General features: G+C 45.0%; 1 protein-coding gene across 3 annotated transcripts in view; it reads right to left on the reverse strand.

The window, feature by feature from the left end:
- Positions 1–293: 293 nt before the first annotated feature.
- TDRD9 (tudor domain containing 9) overlaps positions 294–21,100 on the reverse strand; it is a 115,184-nt gene continuing 94,377 nt past the window's right edge. For all 3 annotated transcript variants that reach the window (XM_035728297.1, XM_035728298.1, XM_035728296.1), the window contains 4 exons: positions 14,237–14,375; positions 10,225–10,343; positions 1,809–1,881; positions 294–1,037 (listed from right to left, as the gene is read on the reverse strand). In XM_035728297.1, the coding sequence (XP_035584190.1) occupies positions 936–1,037; positions 1,809–1,881; positions 10,225–10,343; positions 14,237–14,375 (433 nt within the window). In that variant the 3' untranslated portion in view covers positions 294–935. The remainder of the gene's footprint in view (positions 1,038–1,808; positions 1,882–10,224; positions 10,344–14,236; positions 14,376–21,100) is intronic.

Genomic DNA, 21,100 nt, shown 5'->3' on the forward strand with positions numbered 1-21,100 from the left:
CAGCTTCAAACTGCCCAGCTGGAACCCGCTGGCTGAGGCGGACCGCTTCGCTCTCGCTCGCCCCGTGCAGACCCTCGCACCAGCGCCCCGACACCCGCATGAGCCAGCAAGGGCGTCTTCCTGCGGGCTTCACGGTCACTGCTGTTCTCGTGCAACCCTGACCCACAGGACTCTGCTCTCACGGGGGCCTTCACTCCCCTTTATCAGTTTTCTAAAGTCTGAGGTTTTAGAATGAAATACATTTTATATTTTAATCTCCTCTGACTAAAAACTGTCAGAAACAGAAACTCAGTCTAACGCTTTTATTGCTTTAACATAAATATACTAGTTGCCAGGTAATCTGATTTCCAAAATTTAGACTTAGAACTATAACGTAGGTAAAAATATGAACTATACAAAACTGAAGTTAGTTTTACCAAAATTAAATATTTTCCCTCACAGAAAAATAGAAAGTGCCACATGGTTTTGAGAAACACGCAGCTCTCCTTTGTGGTAAACTGAGGTTTGGGGATCTTGGTTCCCCTACATCCCAGGATTAAATCACTGTAACAAAAAGAACATACTAGCACATACCGGAACCTTACATGTTCAGCTATTTATATTTACCTTAACAGATTTAAAGCAAAACACAGCTCTTTTTCCAAACGAAGTCTTCTTTCAGCAGTTTTTCCCAGAATCTTTAACACAGTGATTTTCTGTTTCTAGATAGCCTAGACTTTCCAATCCTTCCCACTTGAACAGAAACACCACTCTCCAGCCACCACCCACACAGGAAGAGGAAGAGGGATGGAGAAGACCTTTCGGATGCAGCGGGCAAAGACCGTAACGTTCAGATACAGACAGCAGTCAGTCTGCATATGGAGCCTTTAATCCACCTGTCTGCGTGCCGGGTCTCGGCTCCTCGGGAGGGACTGGGTTACAACCTGCCAGCACACCTAAGTGCTGAGAACAATCAGTTTGTGGAGCTGGTAGAGAAAGGTGTTCTTTCCTCGGCTGCTCTCCCGGTCAGCCTGCTCCATGACCAGCTTTGGATCAACCTGAGGGGGCAGACAAAAGGACCAGTCAGACCTTTCTAGAAAATGGACCCTTCCGGACATCAACTAAAATAAGTAAACTGAGTAACTACAATCAGACACATAGACACAGACGTGTAAGACGGGAGAAAGTAGTCTTTTAGTTTCCAGACGTACTTCCAGAATGCTTCCCTTCTCTTCCGGCACTCACTACTGTGCGTCTGACAACTCACCTTTAATAATCCAGTGACCTCTACCTGAAGCTCGCACACACACCCCTTCCTGTGTACACATGAACTGCAGCTTCGTTATAGGCTTTTAAACATGTGTACATTTTCTAAAACACATCAACCTCAAAATAAAGTTCTGCTTTCAAATTAAGTCCTGCTATTAGCTTGAACACCCCAACAGAGTCTGCAGGAAAGGTGGCTTGTGCCCCTCCTGTCACCTGGGCTAAGCTCTGCGCACACAAGAAGCTGGCTCCACGGTTGGGTCCTGAGGGCTCTGAAGAGGGACACTGGTGTCAAGGTGCACACAAGAGAAGGAAAGTTTCCTTTGGACTCAGGATGGGAAAACAGCACCTCCAGGAGCACCTTCTCACTTCAACTGTAGCTGGTTTATTTACAAAGACACCCTTGGCTCTAGAATTAAAGCCAGAAGCCCCTCCCTTAGTTCCTTCCCCTCAAGTAAAATTTTACTCAGTTTTTATAACTTTGCATGTAAATGTAAATGTGCACCTGCCAAGCCCATCACTCCTGGCAGCAGGCTGTCCCCACGGCACTATTTCTCACTCACCTGATTCCATTCGTATGGCTTTTCATGCCACCTAGGGACAACTCTCTGTCTTGGTTTCAACTGACAGAACAAACTAAAATTAAAAAAAAAAAAAAAAGAATTAAATCATCTTAATTACATGTCAGTAACTGAAAACACTATGATTAAAAAAAGATTTATTTATTTTTGTGAGAGAGCAAGTGAGTGCAAGAGCAGGGGGAGGGGCAGAGGGAGACGGAGAAGCAGACTTCCCGCACAGCAGGGAGCCCGATGTGGGGCTCGATCCCAGGACCCCGGGATCATGGCCTGAGTCAAAGGCAGATGCTCAAGAACTGAGCCACCCAGGTGCCCTAAAAAAAAGACTTAAATCCAGAATTATAGCTGCAGTAAGTTTTTAAAAGGTCAAGATTTATGTAGTTATGACCAGAGAACATTTTAATACACTGTCCACTCAAAAACAGAAGAACGGAGCGAGGCGATACAGAAGACCAGCTCCGTTCTCCCCGCGCCTTCACAGCGAGCGATGCTGCCCCGTCCCACACACAGCTGCCTCACTGAATGAAACACGCTATGTTATGTCATCTACTCTTAGACACCTGTGTCAAGTTGGAAATGCCACAAGCTTAAAAAGGCACGGAGAGACAGAGACTTCTAACATGACAGAATAAAGAAGTATGGAAATCTTCTTGCCCCCCAAACAACTACAAAATGTTGTCCAAAAACCCACAAACCCCCAAACATTTGAAATTCGCCAAAAGCAAGTAAGTTGAGAAGCATTCCTTCACAAAGAACCACTGAATTCAGGTAAAAAGAGTGGAGTCTGGGGTGGATTTCCTGCCTGGGGCTAGCTACCCCTACCACCCAGCAGCTCAGTCTAAGACCCCAGTGCTAACAGAGCCAGACTGGCCATGGAAACCAGCATTGTCACTGCCAGACTGAGCGTACTTGATTAGGCGTAGAGGGTGAAAAACCCTCCTGTCTGGCAGCACTGTCAGTAAAAATAGTAAACCTGCTAGGAAATAAATGGAGAAAGCCCACAGCTCTGCTAGCCTTAGGTCACGGTCCTGCTTGGGGCCAGAGCAGACCAAGAGACAATCTAGAAGCCCAAGAGAGAGGTCTTGGGAATGAGAGTACCAGAGGGCCAGACAGGCCCTCCATACATTTCCTGGGCAACTAGAAGGCCGCACACACATGCAGACAAGACCCACGACGGCCCTGAGCCAGCCACACAGCCCTGGATGACTGGGAGGCAGCACACACGCACAGGAAAGCCCTGGGAAAAGCCAGAAAGAGTTCAAAATTGTCTGAACTTTGGCTGCATTCCCCAAACTACACATACATCTCCCAGCAGAGGGCAGAAGCTTAAAGGCTTAAGTACTTAAGTACAACATCTGACTAATCACTGGCTGAGCACTAAGCAATGCACGCACAAGGACAACTCCTAGTAAGCCAGGCTGAAAATAAAAAGGAGAATTGAAACAAAAACAAAACCCAGGCATTAGTGGCCTCACAAGACGGTGGGAAACCTACTCTGCAGAATCCTGCAGAATCCCATACGGGGATCAGTACCCTACGCTACTATGCTACATCATCTAAGAAATGGGCAGGAGACATGAACTGACATTTCTGCAAATAGGACATCCAAATGGCCAAAAGACACATGAAAAAATGCTCCACATCACTTGGCATCAGGGAAACACGAATCAAAGCTACAATGAGATACCACCTCACACCAGTCAGAATGGCTAAAATTAACAAGTCAGGGAACGACAGATGTTGGCGGGGTTGCAGAGAAAGGGGAACCCTCCTACACTGTTGGTGGGAATGCAAGCTGGTGCAGCCACTCTGGAAAACAGCATGGAGGTTCCTCAAAAAGTTAAAAATAGAGCTACCCTACTACTCAGAAATTGCACTATTTCTCCAAAGGATACATACATAGTGATTCGAAGGGGCACCTGCACCCCAATGTTTAGAGCAGCAATGTCTACAATAGCCAAACTATGGAAAGAGCCAAGATGTCCACGGACAGATGAATAAAGAAGTGGTATACACACACACACACACACACACACACACACACACACACACGATATACAATGGAATATTATGCAGCCATCAAAAAGAATGAAGTCTTGCCATTTGCAAAGACATGGATGGAACTAGAGGGTATTATGCTGAGCAAAATAAGTCAATCAGAGAAAGACAAGTACCATATGATTTTACTTATATATGGAATTTAAGAAACAAAACAGATGAACATAGGGGAAGGGAGGGAAAAATAAAACAAGATGAAATCAGACAGGGAGGCAAACCATAAGAGACGCTGAACTCTAAGAAACAAACTGAGGGTTCTAGAGAGGAGGGGGTGGATTGGGGTAACTGGGTGATGGACATTAAGGAGGGCGCTTCATGGAATGAGCACTGGGTGTTATAGGAGATTGATGAATCACTAAATTCTACCCCTGAAGCTAAAAAAAATATTTAAAAATTAAAAAAATAAAATGATCAATTTTCAGCAAAAAATTATGAGACATTTTGCAAGAAATAGGGATGCATGACCCACACTCAGGGGGAAAAAAGCAGCCAAAAGAAGCGGAGTGGGCCCAAAAGTGGGTTTAGCATACAAGACCTCAAAGCTGCCATCTTGAGTATATAAAAAGAATTTAGGGAAACCACACTTAAAGAAATACAGGAAAATAGGGCGACAACGACTCAAAGATAATTGCAGTAAGAATTAAAAACTATACAAAAGAAAAACCCCAACGAGAAATTCTGGAGTTGAAAAGAACAATGACTGAAATGGAAACTCCCTTACAGCTCTCCAACACCTGCAGACCTGAGACAGCAGAATAAAGCAGCAGTAAACACAAGGATGGATCGACAGAAATTAGTCTGGGGGCGTGCCTGGGCATCCAACTCTTGACACTGGCTCAGACTGTGATCTCAGGGTCCATGGGACGGAGCCTCATGGCAGGCTCCCTGCTCAGCAGGGGGTCTGCATGAGGATTCTCTCTCCTTCTGCCCTCCCCCTGCTCACATGCACGTGCACGCATGCTCTCCTTTCTCTCTAAAACAAATGAATAACTCTTAAAAAAAAATAGTCTGAAGAACAGAGAAATAAAAATTGAAGAAAAATGCCCAGGGCCTCAGAGGCCCAGCAAAACACCACCAAGTGTACAGACAGGGATGAGGCGGGAGCCCCAAAGGAGGAAGGAGGGCAAGCATGGGAGGAAAACAAAGGAGGCTGTAAGTAAAAGGACAGAAAAAATATGCATATAAACAGAAATCAGAGCTGGAGTAGCTACATTAATATCAGACAAAACTGACTTGAGGACAACAACTCTTTCCAGAAATGTCATAACAAGAGAGGACTGGCACAACCTGAAGATGCAATAACTGTAAACGTATATACACATATCTGACCACAGAGCCCCAAAGACAGAAGAAAAGCTGACGGACTTGAAAAAAGAAATAATTCAATAATTATAAAGAGTTTGATACCCTATTTTGAATATTCATAGAACTAGCAAGAAAATCAGCAAGGTTAGAGGCTTGATGGCAGCCACCGCCCACCAACTTGATCTAACCAACAGCCCCGACAGAGACCCCCACCCCACAAGATCCCCGACAGAGCCCTCCACCCCACAAGATCCCCCACAGAGCCCCCACCCCACAAGATCCCCGACAGAGCCCCCCACCCAAGATCCCCGACAGAGCCCCACCCCACAAGATCCCCGACAGAGCCCTCCACCCCACAAGATCAGGCACACAAACTTTCAAGTGAGCCTGGAACACTTTCCAACAAAAGACTGTATCTATGCTAAGCCACAAAACCAGTCTCAATAAATTTTAAAATACTGAAATCAAAGTATGTATAGTGCCTACAGAGAAATAAATTATATATCAACAACAAAAGGAAAGTTGAAAAATATCCCCAAATATTTAAAATTAATATACTTCTAAATAACCCATTTGCTCAAAGAATACATCACAAGGAAAATGAAAGAATATTTTGAAAAGAGTGAAAAGACAAATAGAACATATGAGAAAGTACGCGATGCAGCTAAAACAGTGACAGAGGGATGTAGAGTTTTAAATGCTTGTGACAGAAAAGAAAGGTCTCAAAACAATAATCAAAGCTTCTAGGTTGTTAAACAAGAAAAAGAGCAAATTAAACCCAAAGTAATCAGAAGTACAGAAGTAATAATTATGAGAGGGAACATCAACAAAACAGAAAAAGGATAAACACTAGGAGAAAAAAACAATCCATGAAATTGGAAGTTAGTTCTTTGAAAAGACTTGACAAAATTGGTAACCTTTAGCTGAGTTAGTCAAGAAAAGAGAGAAGACACACATTATCAAAATCAGAAACAAAAGAAGGGATGTAACTACCAACTATACAAAAAATAAAGGACTGGGGCGCCTGGGTGGCGCAGGTGGTTGGGTAATTGGGACTCTTGGTTTCAGCTCGGGTCGTGAACTTGGGGTCGTGGGATCGAACCCCGAGTTGGGCTCCACACTCAGTGGGGAGTCTGCTCGAGATTCTCACTCTCCCTCTGCCCCACTCCCCACACGTGCACACGTACACGCTCTAAAATAAATAAATCTTAAAAAAAAAGAAAAGGATTGGGCGCCTGGGTGGCTCAGTTGGTTAAGCGACTGCCTTCGGCTCAGGTCATGATCCTGGAGTCCCGGGATCGAGTCCCACATCAGGCTCCCTGCTTAGCTGGGAGTCTGCTTCTCCCTCTGACCCTCCCCCCTCTTGTGCTCTCTCTCTCTCTCTCATTCTCTCTCTCTCAAATAATAATAAAATAAAATCTAAAAAAAAAAAAAAAAAAAAAAAAAAAAGAAAAGGATTATAAAAGATTCTGAACAACTTTATGCCAATAAGCCAGTCAATTTAAATGAATAAATTCCTAAAAGACCCAAATTACCAAAACTGACTTAATAGAAGCCATCTGAATAGACCTAAAGCACAAGAAACTGAATTAGTAACTTAAAATTTCCCCACAAAGAAAAGTCCAAGCTGAGATGGCTTCATTGGAAAATTCTGTCAAATGTTTAAGGAGGAAATAATAATTTTACACAAACTCTCAGAAACAGAGTAGCAAGGAATACTTCCCAACGCATTCTTGGAATCCAGTTTTACCCTGATACCACACCAAATATATCAATTATAGAAAAGATATCATTATAGAAAAGATATCATTATAGAAAACTATAAACCAACAACCCTCTTGAACACAGATGGAAAAATCCTTAACAAAAATATGTTGCAAACCATCTACAGATCTATAGAAAAGATTATACACCATGTGGAATTCAAAACAGAAATGCAAAGCTAGTTCTTAACACCCAAAAAGCGAGTAATACAATATACCATATAAATTGAATGACAGGAAAAAAAACAAACATGATTACCTCAAGGACAGAAAAAATATCTGGTAAAATGCAACATGCCTTCCTGATAAAAGCTCTCAGTACACTACGAAAAGACAGGAACTTCAACCTGACATAGAACCTCTATGAAAAACCTACAGCTAACATCATAATAGTGAATGACTGAAAACGGACCAAGACAAAGATGTTTGCCTTTCCATTTCCATTCCCATTGCACTGAGGGCTCTAACCAGTATAACAAAACAAGAAAAAGAAATTAGGAACACACAGTTCAGTAAGGAAGGAAAAAAACTCTTTACTCACAGATATGATCCTGTATGAGAGAGAAATCCTAAAGAATCTCTAAAAACTACTGGTACTGGGGCGCCTGGGTGGTTCAGTCGGTTAAGGGTCTGCCTTCCGCTTGGGCCGTGATCCCAGGGTCCTGGGATCAAGCCCCGCATCGGGCTCCCTGCTCCGCGGGAGGCCTGCTTCTCCCTCTCCCACTCCCCCTGCTCGTGTTCCTGCTCTCGCTGTGTCTCTCTGTCAAATAAATAAAATCCTTAAAAAATAATAATAAAACTAAAAACTACTAGTACTAATAAATTTAACAAGGTCACAGGATAAAGATCAATACATAAAAATCAATTCTCATTTCTAGCAATGAACAATCCAAAAATAAAATAATTTCATTCACAATAACACCCAAAAGACTAAAATACTTAGAAATAATTTAACGAAAGTACAAGACCTGCACATTGAAAACTATAAAAACATGTGAAGAAAAAACAAATAACTACTAAACATTCCATCTTCATGAAGCATACAACTCAATACCGTTAAGGTGGTAATCCTCCCCAAAGTGATGTGCAGATCCAATAAAATCCCTACCACAATTTCAGCAGGCTTGGTGTAGAAACTGACAAGCTGATCTTAAAATGTATATGGAGGGGCACTAGGCTGGCTCAGTCGTGGGGCGTATGATTCTTAATCTCGGGGTTGTTGAGTTTGAGCCCCATGTGGGGGTACAGAGATTACTTAAAAATAAAATTTTAAAAATAAAGAAAATGTATATAAAAAGGAAAAGAATCTAGAATAGTTAAGTATAATTTTGAAAAAAACAAGAACAAAGTAGGAAGACTAACATTACCCAATTTCAAGACTTACTATAAAGCTATAGTAATCAAGACAGTGCAGTATTGGCATAAGACAGACTTAATAAACAGAACAAAACAGAAAGCCCAGAAATACACCTTTACAACATTTGTGGCCAATTGATTTTTGACAGGTGCCAAAGCATTTCAGTGGAGGAAAGTAGCGCTTTTCAGCAAATGAAGTTGTAATGAATGGATATTCATCTGTAACAAAATGAACTGGACTCTCACATCTCACACCATATACAAGTGAAATCTCCAAACAGACCAAAAACCTAAATACACCAAATAAATATGAGAGTCAGAGGAAAAAAAAAAACAAACAGAAAACTTCTGTGACCTTGGGCTTAGCAAAGATTTTTCAGATGTAACACCAAAAGCATAATCCACTTTTAAAAAAAGATAAAGCAGACATTATCAAAACTAAACATTGTATTCTTCAGAAGACACCATTAAGAAAATGAAGACGAAATACCAGGAAAATATCTGCAAATGGCATATCCGCTAAGAAACTTTTAACCAGAATGTATAAAGAGTTTCCACAACTCAATAATTAAAGACAACTCAATTTAAAAACGGGTGAAAGATTTAAACAGATATCTCACCAAAAAATATATAATTGGTTAATAAGGATATAAAAAGATGTTCTCTATCATCAGTCATTAAGGAAACACAAATTAAAACCACAGTGAGATACCATCGCACCTTCACCAGACTGTCAACAATAAAAAAGTATGTTGATGATAGCAAGTCCTGGCAGGGGCGTGGAGACCGTAACCATCTCAGACTGCTGTCCGGAATGTAACAGAGCACACACCATGGACAATGGTTTGGCTGTTCCTCAAGAAATTAACATGAGGGGCACCTGGGGGGCTCAGTCATTAGGCGTCTGCCTTCGGCTCGGGTCATGATCCCGGGGTCCTGGGATCAAGCCCTGCATCGGGCCCCTGCTCCACAGGGAGCCTGCTTCTCCCCCTCCCTCTGCCGCTCCCTCCGCTCCTGCTCGCATGTGCTCTCTAATAAATCTTTAAAAAAACCAGCTTTACTGAGGTATAATTTATATACTACAAAATTAATCAATTTTAAGTATCCAATTCAATCATTTTACTAAATTTATGGAGTTGTGCAACCATCACCACAATTCAGTTTCAAATTATCTGAGTGAACTTTGGAGGATGATCAAAATGTTGTAAAACCGAGTCGTGGTCAGGGTGAGCACAACTCTATAAATGTACTACAGTCTGAATTCTTATGCAAAACCCCACCTGCCTAACTGGTCAGGACATGGCCACCCTTGTTGACAGTGGCTATAAGGAGCTGAAAAGGAGCCTCAGTCACTGGTCCCTGCTTGCCGAGGCAGGGCTCTGTGCTGCCAGGACTCGAGTTGTGTTGGGCATGGAGCATCTGACCTGCTGGTAACATTCCACACCCTCCCACGTACGTTTTGGGTGAATTTCTTTTAGTTTTATAAGTACTTTTAATGTTTTCCTGCACTGTTTCTGATCTGGGTGCCAGTCCCTTGGGCAAATACTGAGATGGCATGTGTCAAACTTCATTGCAAAGTTCACAGAAAAATATTTTTATGTAAAAATGTGAAGAGAGAAAACTAAAATTAGCCTTTCTCACAATTGCTAAGGCAGCTTTGGATTTTTAATACCTTTTAAAAAGAGTACAATTGGGCGCCTGGGTGGCTCAGTTGGGTTAAGCAACTGCCTTCGGCTCAGGTCATGATCCTGGAGTCCCGGAAGCGAGTCCCACATCGGGCTCCCTGCTCGGCGGGGAGTCTGTTTCTCCCTCTGACCCTCTTCCCTCTCGTGCTCTCTCTCTCTCATTCACTCTCTCTCTCTCAAAAGATAAATAAAATCTTTAAAAAAAATAAATAAAATAAAATGAGTACAACTTACCCTAGAAGTTTCTGACGAGCATTATGCTGTAACTGTGCAATTCTTTCTGGCCCAAGAAACTTCGATCCATTTGGTCCATCACACACTAGCTTGTTAATAGCAGCCCTGAGAATATTAATCTGTAAATAAACGGCAACATATTTATATGGTTCTACTATAACTGAATTTCATTCTACGTTTAAATAATTCATTAGCATTCAGAGTTGTCCATATTCTTTTTTTAAAGATTTTACTTATTTATTGAGAAAGAGCAAGCACGAACACACGTGTGTATGAGAGCGAGCAGGGGGAGGTGCAGAGAGAGGGAGACGGAGAATCTCAGGCAGACTCTGCCCTGAGCTCAGAGCCCATCATGGAGCTTGATCCCAGGATCCCGAGATCATGACCTGAGCCAAAATCAAGAGTCGGATGCTCAACCGACTGAGTCACCCAGACACCCCGAGTTCATATTCTTACGACTATCATCAATATGGTTTCTAGAGCAAATTATTAAAACAACACAAATAACATCAATAACCACTACCCTAATTTAAGAAATAGTAACGAAAGAAAAAATTAAAAATCAGCAAGAAAGGTTCAGAGTTTTCAGTCTAATCACACTTGTTAAGCTCATGGGGTCACACAACTCAAAACCTACCTAGATCATACATATTCCTCTCACTTTGCAATGTTTGTATTGAAGCCCAAGGGGTATCTCACCCCCAGAGATATGACAAGCCATGTTTTGTTATCAGTCTTTGCCAAAGTTTCATAATAAAACTTTCCATTTTGACTAATTTGAGATTTACAAGCGGAGCTGTGAAGACGGACCAGACAATGAAGAGTGCCCCCAGCCCAGGAGCAAGCGCTCACATCCCCGGTATGTGAGTCTCACCGAGAAGCCCAGGCTCCATCTGGACTGACCAGCCTCCCACCATGTCCCTTCTCTGTTCCAGGACCCGGCCCAGGGCACCACCCCACACCTGCTTCATGACTCCCCAGTGTCCTCCGATCTAGAGCAGTTTCTTAGCCTTTTGTTTTTCAAGACCTTGACAATTCTCTAAGGAGTTCTGGGCAGGTCTTTTCGGGGGATGTCCCCAGCTTGGGTTTGTGTGACATTTTCCCATGGTTAGACTGAGGTGATGGGTTTTGGGGAGAAGCCCCCAGACGTGAGGTACCTTCTCATCTCATCACACCGGGGCATGGGTGCCATCACCATGACAGATCACTGTGACGTTGACCTTGAGCACTTAGCTGAGGTGGTGTCTGCCGCGTGTCTGCCCATACTGCAAAGTCTCTCCTCTCCCTTCCCCTCCTCTTTTGCTTGGAAGCACATCGCTGAGTCCAGTCCACCCTCAAAGTGGCGTCTGGGGGCAGATTAAGCTCTACTTCCCAGAGAAAGTGTCTACAGGTCTACTGGGAATTCTTCTGTATGCAAGATCTGTCTCTTCTCCCTCATTTGTTTATGAAATCGTTTATTTATATCCTTATGGACACACAGATAATCATCCGACACTCTGAGTTACAGTCCGGTACTACATCAAACTGTCCCAGCTTTGGCCAGCAGGAGCTCTTCCAGTTGGCCCTCATGTCTGTCTGACGCGCCCCTATCCTTTTGTGAGCACTACTTCCTGGCACTATAAGAAGCTCCAAGGCTCTTCCTCTGTTCTCCCTGCTCCAGCCCTAGGGAAAACCATTTTTCTAAGGAGCCCTGGTTCCTTTTACTGGAAAATCCTATCGGAAACCAGAGTCCGGGCATCAGGTTTGTTCATGGGCTTGGGGATGCCGCAGCTTCTAGGCCCTCACGGGGCTGGGTGACAGATGTGTATATGTGAAGCCACCACGCCCATACTTAACAGGCATCTGTGCATGTGTAAGTAGAACATGAATTCACGCTGATGAAGGTCTGGCTCCTCCCATGTCCCGAGGCCCATTCCGGCCCTCCTGTCCTGTCTGTAACTGCTCTGTCCAGTGGGCTGCAGACTGGCTCCCACATGCAGGCACTTGCCCACTCAACCCCAGTACGGTAAAGCAGTTTCAGAGTGAAGCAGCTAGACTGTGGAGGGGACCGAGTTTATGTATAGCTGCTTTCTGGCGGCAGCCTTACAGTTTCCAAAGCTCCTTTTTCTCCTCAGTGCAATTACCCAACGTCTGTGTGTGTGTCTCCATCGCATACCTTAGCGGCCCCCCCCTTCACGAGGAGCGGTCTGTGGGTTGACAGGCACATGGGGTCATGTCCCAGCACCCGAGGACCCACAGAGCAGCCCCTCTGCTCGGCAATAACCACCAACCTCCTCGCTGTCCTACGGCCTAGCCTTCCCCAGAATATGTCATGTGAATGGGATCATACTGTACGTAGCCTGTGAGTCCTGGTTTCTCCCCCGTGGAAACACGCACGTAAGACTTACTCGTATCATTGCTCCTGCTTTTGTACTGCTGAAGAATGCCCCACTGCATGGCCATCGCATGGTTTCTTTTAAGCATTCCCCTACTGAAAGACGTTGTTGCTTCCAGTCTCCAGCAACTGTGAATTACGAATGAAGCAATCAACATTCACCTACAGATTTTATGTGGATGTGATTGTTCAGATCTCTTGGATAAATACTCAGAGGTGGGATTCTTGGATAGATGTGTTCAACTTTTACGAATCTTGTCTTCCAAAACAGGAGTTCCACTCTGCATTCCCACCAGCACCGAGCAGAGTTCCCGGTGCTCCACATGCTCGCTGACATCCATTACTGTCAGGTTCTGGACGGCAGCCACTAGAACAGGCGTGCAGAGGAATGTCATCGTGGTCCTAATTTGCATTTCCTAATGAACAGGATGTTGAGCGTCTGTCCGTGTTTATTGTTGTCCATAGTGTCATCTAGGTACTTTTTTTTTAATTACCAGGTCTTAAGACTTCCTTACATATTATAGATGAAAGTCCTTTATCACATAAATGATTCGCAAGTATCTTCTCCTGTGAACAGCCAGCCTGTCCTTTAACCCTCTTAGCAGGGTTTTCGGCAGAGCAAAGTTTTTAATTTTGACAAAGTCCAGCTTCTCAATATTTTCTTTAACAGACTGTGCTTTTGGTGCTGCTTCTACAAACTCACTGCTAAACCCAAGGTCATACATATTTTCTCCTATATTTACTTCTTGAAGTTTTATCATTTTACATTTTACAATTAAGCCTATGATCTAAAGAGTATCTTTAAGCCCAAAGCACCTAGAAGTAAAAGAGCAGTTAAGTCAATAAAACGGAACGCTGACTAGTGGTAACAGCAGTATCCTCCGGCAGAAGGGTAAGCATGGCACGGCTTACCTCAGCAGCCTGCTTTTCCCCACCCCCTTCGACGCAGTGATGCCCACCTCACCTACTCTGTACAACTGCTGAGAAGAAAGAGGGGTCAGGTACTCTACAGCTGCTCAAACTATCTGTGGTGAAGGACCAGCTTTACTCCTCACTTTGTAAAATGCAATAAAACTGAATTACTACAACAATGAAATATAAGAATAAAAGCATACAAAATACAAGCCCAAATTTTTCATTATTAGATTCAAAAGCCATAAAATTACTTTGTCAACCTGCTTCCAAAGTTTCTAAGTGCTTAATCCTAGCTGTAGTAGAGCTGTCTGCTCAACAGGGCCCCCACTCCCGTAAGCAGAATGAAGCCGGACAGGACTTCGCTTCCTCTCTTCCCACCACCGAGCAGCAAGGATGCGTGGCTAGTCTGGACTAGTAGGAGAACTGGACAGAGAGTCACAGCAGTCCTATTGCCCTGGTGTTTATTTCCACTGCCCAGAAAAGCTTACTGTGGCTGGAAGACCCCACAGGAGAAATTCAGACAGCACCATCTCTGTCACGAAGAGACTCCACACACAAAAGTCAAATAGGCAGGTGCAGGGAGAGAGGCGCCTCTGGGACCAGAGGCGCAGGTCTGTATTTAAAGCCCCGTGTCAAGCACCACGGTCACTGCTAAATGGGTGTGCAAACTGACCACGGAAGAGAGACAGCTGCCCCAGCGTGTGCTGGACACGTCGGTCTTACCTCTATGATATCTTCCACGTTGAACTGAACGTCGAACGCTAGCTCGATGTCATGCTCTGGCAGTATGGGGGCCCCTGTAGTTGGATTCCACCCCAAACCACAGAGGACTCCAGTATAGCATTTTCCATCCCGATCAACCCTGAATGAAAAGTTTTTAGAAGAATTAATATTTCAAAATTATTAAACCACTGTTTTAGTATCAAAGGAACTGGCCAGTGCAATCATCCTGAGTTCTGCCAACCCTAGGTACGGCAACTAATTTCATTTTTGTATTTTCTCTTCCAGTTTTTATAGTGAAAATTAATAGAGTATACATAGTTATAAGGACAGTTAATGTATTTATTAATCCATTATTTAGGTTTCTATTTCTCACTACAGCAGATAACATAAAGAATATTTTATTACATTTTTTCTTTCCTACCTTTGAATTCTTCCCCTGCGTTAAATTCTTATTAGTGAGGTTTCTGCAGAAAAGGTTATACACATATATTTATGGCTTGTGAAAGAAGTCTAGCACTTAGTAAAAGCTTACAAGATGTTTGTCCCGGGCCGCCTGGGTGGCTCAGATGGTTAAGCGTCTGCCTTCGGCTCAGGTCATGATCCCAGGGTCCTGGGATCGGGTCCCGCGTCAGGCTCCCTGCTCCTCGGGAGCCTGCTTCTCCCTCTGCCTCTCTCTCTCTCTCTCTCTCGTCTCTCATGAATAAATAAATAAAAAATCTTAAAATAAAAAAAAATGTTTGTCCCACCTTCCTCTCCTCAAACAACTGTACACACAATACGAAGCGTCATATCGTTTCACCAAAACAGCCCGCTCCTCTGCAGCACTGTGTGCTGTCACTTCCGTATTCAAGGTTTCCCAAACCTGATCATCCTCTCCATCTCAGCTGCCACCTGCCTGGTCCAAGCCACCACCACGTCTCACCTGGACTCACGCGACTACTTTCTGACCCACTTTCCCCACAGCTACTCCTGCTTATTTGAGTCTGGTTCCCACACAGCAGAGAGTGTTGGTTTTCAAAACAAATCCAGTCATCCCGCCCCTTGCTTAAGGGCTTCCTGTGGTTTCCTGTGGCATTTTGAGCAAAACCTGAGCTACTCCAAGCCACAGAGCGTCCAGTCTCTGCTTCGCTCCTCCGTACCATCTCAAACCACATTCTCCTCTCCCCCCATCAACCCCTGCCCAGGCTCCAGCTCCTCTAACTTCCCTACAGGCCGGTCAGGCTCCCCCAGAGGGGAACCCTTCCTCCCCGCCATGTGCCCAGAGCCCTCTGCCCCCAGGCTCCTTCTCCTGTCCCCAGGTGTTAGTTTCAAAGCCAGCACAGCACCACAGCCCACAACAGGATCAACAAATAATAAAAAGAATGAACAGATATTTTTTTTAAAGATTTTATTTATTTATTTGAGAGAGAGAGAGAATGAGAGATAGAAAGCACGAGAGGGAAAGAGGGTCAGAGGGAGAAGCAGACTCCCCACTGAGCAGGGAGCCCGATGTGGGACTCGATCCTGAGACTCCAGGATCATGACCTGAGACGAAGGCAGTCGCTTAACCAACTGAGCCACCCAGGCGCCCCCAAAGAATGAACAGATATTAACACTTAATATCTTTTAAAATGTTTTGCTAATTTTCTTTGACTCTTAACTCATACCTTTTCCCATAATCTAGATCAATAAAGTTGTGATGCAAATAATCTAGGCAAAAACAGAGCTTTCTTCTTAGCCCTAAAGATACACACACACACACACACACACACACACTTCTTTTTCACTTTCATGAAAATGAAAGAGAATCCCACTTTAAGTAAACGCAAAGAAGAGAGCCAGAATTGAGACTTATAAATTAGGTGCTGAGCATCTGCTTTACAAAAGAGTCACCAAAGTGTCTCTTTAAACAGTTATGTTCCCCACATGATTTTTAATAGAACATAAATTCAATTTCAATATACAGAAAATCTTTCCAGAAAAGAGGTAATAGCTCCGGGTCACCAACAGTAAGACTAACGGCTTTTCATCACGGTTAATAAAATGCCACATCACCTCCACCTCACTAACTGCTGCTGACATTTACATGGGTCCCTCACATGTGGTAACAAACACGTATCAACAAGGAGAGTCCCAAAAGATTCAATCTTGAACTGACCCATACCAAGGTAGTAATTCTCTGCTCATCGACTCTAAACCTTAAATCAATAAAGCTAACTAAAGCACTGGCTTTAATTTTTTTCTGGGGATCCTAAAAACTCATATGAACCTAGTAGTAATTAGGACCACGGAAATATTTTTACTTCCTTTATAATACATATTTTAAACTCTGACGGAGAACTGCCAAAATCATGGAACAAAAGCCAAGTGTGTTCCATGAAGATACAGCCAAAGGCACGCCAGAGACGTAATTCATTCTGAGACAACTTACGTAAAGGAACTCAAGTTTCCGTAAGCTGACAACGGCTATGCTTGGAAGGTCTAACATCTCTAGATGATCAGGTTTAAAATAAATGCAACAGAAGAGCAACCTGTACTGTCAGCTAACCTAGAACCCCCGCATGAGCCGAAGAAGGAAACATATCTCTTCAAAAGTTAAACGTTAGTCAGTCTGGAACTTCCATGTAAAAAAGCTCTGTTAAATATTCTGCAGCGTGCGTTGTGCTAATCTACAAAGTTCAGTTGACCCATGGGTTTAAACTGTGCAGCTCTAGTTACACGTGGATTGTTTTCAACGAATACATTGGAAAAGTTTTGGGAACTTGTTGAAAAACAATTTCTTTTCTCTAGCTCACCTGATTACAAGAATATGGCATAACATACACATATAAAGTAAAGGTTCGTTGACTCTAGGTTATCAGTAAGGCTTCCCCTCAACAGCAGGCTGTGCCAGGCGCCTGGGTGGCTCAGTAGTTAGGTGACTGCCTTCGGCTCGGGTCATGATCCTGGAGTCCCGGGATCGAATCCCGCATCGGGCTCCCTGCTCAGCGGGGAGTCTGCTTCTCCCTCTGACCCCCGCCCCATGTGCTCTCTCTCTCTCTCTCTCAAATAAATAAAATCTTAAAAAAAAAAAAAAAAACAGCAGGCAGTGTTTTTTAAGGGACAATTGTCCCTTATTTGTTAAAAGTCTACTGACATTTCCAAATCCTGCTGCGGCTACTCCCTGGGAAGGAGCTTCCCGGCGATGCTGCCTGAACAAGCGGTGTAGGATGGACACACTCACAGCACCGGCCATCTGCGGAGTGCTGCCCAGCCCCAGATGCTGTGCTGTGCACTCTACATCTCAGGGAGCCCCCGCCTCCCGTCAGCTCACAACAGCCCCAACAAGCCCTTCCTCACAGACAGGGAAACCTCAGAGGCAGAGACCCTGCCCAGGCCTGGCAGCACGTGGCAAGCCAGAGAGCAAGGCCAGGTGCACCTGCTGCCACAGCCTTCCCACCAGACCCAAAAGTGCCCCCTCTTACCACACGTGCCCATCACCTCACACTTCCAACATTTAGAGGCAGCCTGCATTATTCTCAAGTTTTCTAAGGCTTTTTAAAAACAAGAGAGTTAGATCAAGGTTTTCTGAAAGAGCAGTACACAACTACACCGTAAACAATTCAAACGGTATGTCACCGTACAGAAGGTGGCAGGTTGTACAGATGGTGGGGTCAGCAGTTCTCATCCTCTGGGCTATTCTCACAATGGAAAACTGACACTTTCCAGTGACAAGTGGGCCCTGTGGTCCCACACCCTGGGTCTGGGTGGGACGGGGGCACTTCTGAGGCTGGTCATAAGAGAGGACAGAGCTCCCACCCAGCTCTCTCTCAGGACGCTGACCTTTGGCACCCAGCCACCATGCCTGAGGAAGCCCCAGTGAGCCCACACAGATCCCCCACATAGGGAGGGCCTCAGGAGCCTCAGGAGAAGAAACTGAGGCCTCCAGCCCCAGGCCAGAATCAACCACCAGACATGTGAGCAGAGAAGCCAAGGCCTCATTTCCACCCCTCCGCCATTAGGGCCTCCTGTGCCAAGGAGGAGAGAAGGCACCCCTGGTGGGCCCCGTCTGAGTTCTTCCCGTAGCACCGAGAGGGCTGCTGGGAATAACTACCATGCAGCCAACGTAACCGGCACAAACAGTAACAGCAAAGTTCCCTTTAACCCACTCACATTAGTTCTTAGCAGTTTTGCCCAGTGGGGCTGGAGCACTGCCCTGAGGAAGGCGCCAGAACGGCCAGGCCGACATCACCGGTGGTGCCCTCCCCACCGGCCGCAAGACCTGAGCCCCAGCGGCGAGACCCCAGGGGGAGGTAAGGGTGGCGCCACAGCAGCGCACCGAGCAGAAGCTGCGCTCCGACCTCTGCTGCCCTTCCTGCACACGCCAGGCTCACTACTATGGAGCATTTCACTCTCGCTGGGGACAACAGCACTGAGGCCACCCAAGTGGACGCAAGCGGACGTTCAGGGAAGGGGCCGCGGGAGCAGCAGGAGAGGCGAAGCCCGCCAGGGGCCGGGGCAACGGTGACAGGAAACCTGCACCCTTCTTGAGCCACCAAGGCCTGGTCCCCAGACTGGCCGAAAGCAAGGGGAGGCGGTGAGAAGTGCAGAGGAGGGGCCGGGAACGGTGGCTGGGTCAGTGGTCCCCAGGTGCCAGACAGGGGACCATGGCCTCTCGTGCCTCTCTGCTTTGCTAGCGGAGATAACCAGCGCACCGCCCCGCACCCACCCACACACCACTGCAGACTGTATGCTGGAGGCAGCAAAATTTCCTTCTGGTCTTCAGTTTGCCGTCAATCTTGACAGGACAGTGATGGAGCTGCCCCAGAGGCTGTGGGCTCTGTGTTGGGACAGCGGCCTGCCAGCCACAGCTGGCACAGGGCCGCAGCCAGGAGGGAAAGCCGCTCAGGCAGCCACTCTGGGGCCCAGGCCTCGCGTGAGAGGAGTGAGCTCGCCCACATCAAACCCCCTTTCCCTCCAAAGCCCCTCAAATAATGGCTCCTACCAACTCATCAAGTTAAAAAAATGCTCACTCAACTCATCAGAGGCAGACTTGCGATAACAAAGCACCAGGCCCCATCTTCCCCTCCCGGGGACCACCTAGCTGAGCCTATGCATCTAGCCACCCAGTGTCACCCACATGGTCACAGAAACTACCCCATGCTGGCTCGTTTAAACTAAACTCACCAAAATGAATAGAGACTATGAGCTACGTGCAAAGTGCTACATATTGTTTATATATAACCTTCTCCTAGTAAGCTTATTTTGTTCTAAAAAGATAGTATTTTAAATACCAATTATTTCCACGTTTCTTGAGTGCCTCTGTAACATAACCACTTGCACTTTGGAGATTTAAAAATAATACACCATATCACACATACCCTCCAAAAGGTCGTATTTAGAAGAAAAGTCCAAGCAGGACCTTAATCTAATGAGAGAAGCAAGGAGATCATCAGTAGCAGTCGGTGAGGAATTTGTGTTCACATATTCACTGAGTCACTCCCTACTTGCACACAGTAGCATTCTTCCTTGTTAGATAATCACCTGTAATGCGCTGTTTTTACAGGCTTGTCTCCCCTGTGAGGACTCAGAAGATAAATATCGTCAAGATATTTATCACATCATTATTGTAAAATGAGAGAGAAGCCCAATTCCAACATTTAAAGGCAAATTAAATCCTTTCGGGACAAGAGTGGGTCAGAAACATATGTAAATAAAATACGGCAGTGTTTATAAAAGCCATTTTATGTCCACTCGGTGGTATATGATACAATTTTATTTTAATATTTTATTATTCTATTTATTCGTTAAATATTCTATTTTAAAGATTATTTATTTATTTATTTGAGAGAGAGGGAATGAGAGACAGAGAGCACGAGAGGGAAGAGGGTCAGAGGGAGAAGCAGACTCCCCGCTGAGCAGGGAGCCTGACTGATGTGGGACTCGATCCCAGGACTCCAGGATCATGACCTGAGCCAAAGGCCGTCGCTTAACCAACTGAGCCACCCAGGTGCCCTAAATACTCTATTTTAATATATTCTACTTTAATAGATATTTACAAAGATGTCATAATAATGTCAAAATGCTTGTACTTGTGGAAAAGATGTAGTATGACAAAGACCTAAAAATAAAAAATGTATATAATTATCCTGAAAATAAATTCACTAAATGTTTAAAAATGATCGGGTTTTTCCCATTCAGCTTTTTCTAGATTATTCTTAGTGTTTATTTTCAGTGCAAAAAAAATACACAATCGTTTTCTACACTGAAAATGACCACTCTTTGAAACTGTGCTAGCAGACTCTGAGGAGGTACATGGTGAGAGGGCTGAGCAAGCAGAAGGGTTGGGCCGCCAGCCACCAGCTGCCCCAGCCAGCCACGCATCTCCTTGGGGGCGTAAGCCTTCCTCAAGACCCAACCTTGCTCCTCTGTAGCTCTCGCCTCTCTGAAGAAGCCCATCAGCGCTTCCCCAAGGGTAAATGCTCTCTGCAAGCACCAAATGTCAAATAAAGACCACATGACGTGGCTGTCCCCACGGTAAGGATGCTGTCGAGGGCTCTGCTCCTGTTCACACAGCTCCCTCTGCTAAAGCTTTCAGGACAAATTCCGGTTTCATCTCGACACCAACAAGAGCTACAATTGGCAAAGCGGTCTGCCCTCTTACCCCCCGGTTACCATCACCAATGGGACTGACAAGGCGGCCTGCTGCCAAGTGGGAGCAAGAAAATGGAGAGCCACCTTCACGGCCCCTTAACAACAGGCAGCCATCTGGACATTATTCATCCTGAGCCTATTCCCAGCTCCTGATTTTCTTTCTCCAGCCCCACAGTTCCTCAAGCCCCCACGTGATACTGTCTATCTGTATGGGAACTAAGTCCAAGTGTAGGTATAGGTATGTCAGGAAGA

Source organism: Zalophus californianus, chromosome 6 (assembly GCF_009762305.2).
Source record: "Zalophus californianus isolate mZalCal1 chromosome 6, mZalCal1.pri.v2, whole genome shotgun sequence".
NCBI classification, from domain to species: Eukaryota; Metazoa; Chordata; class Mammalia; order Carnivora; family Otariidae; genus Zalophus; species Zalophus californianus.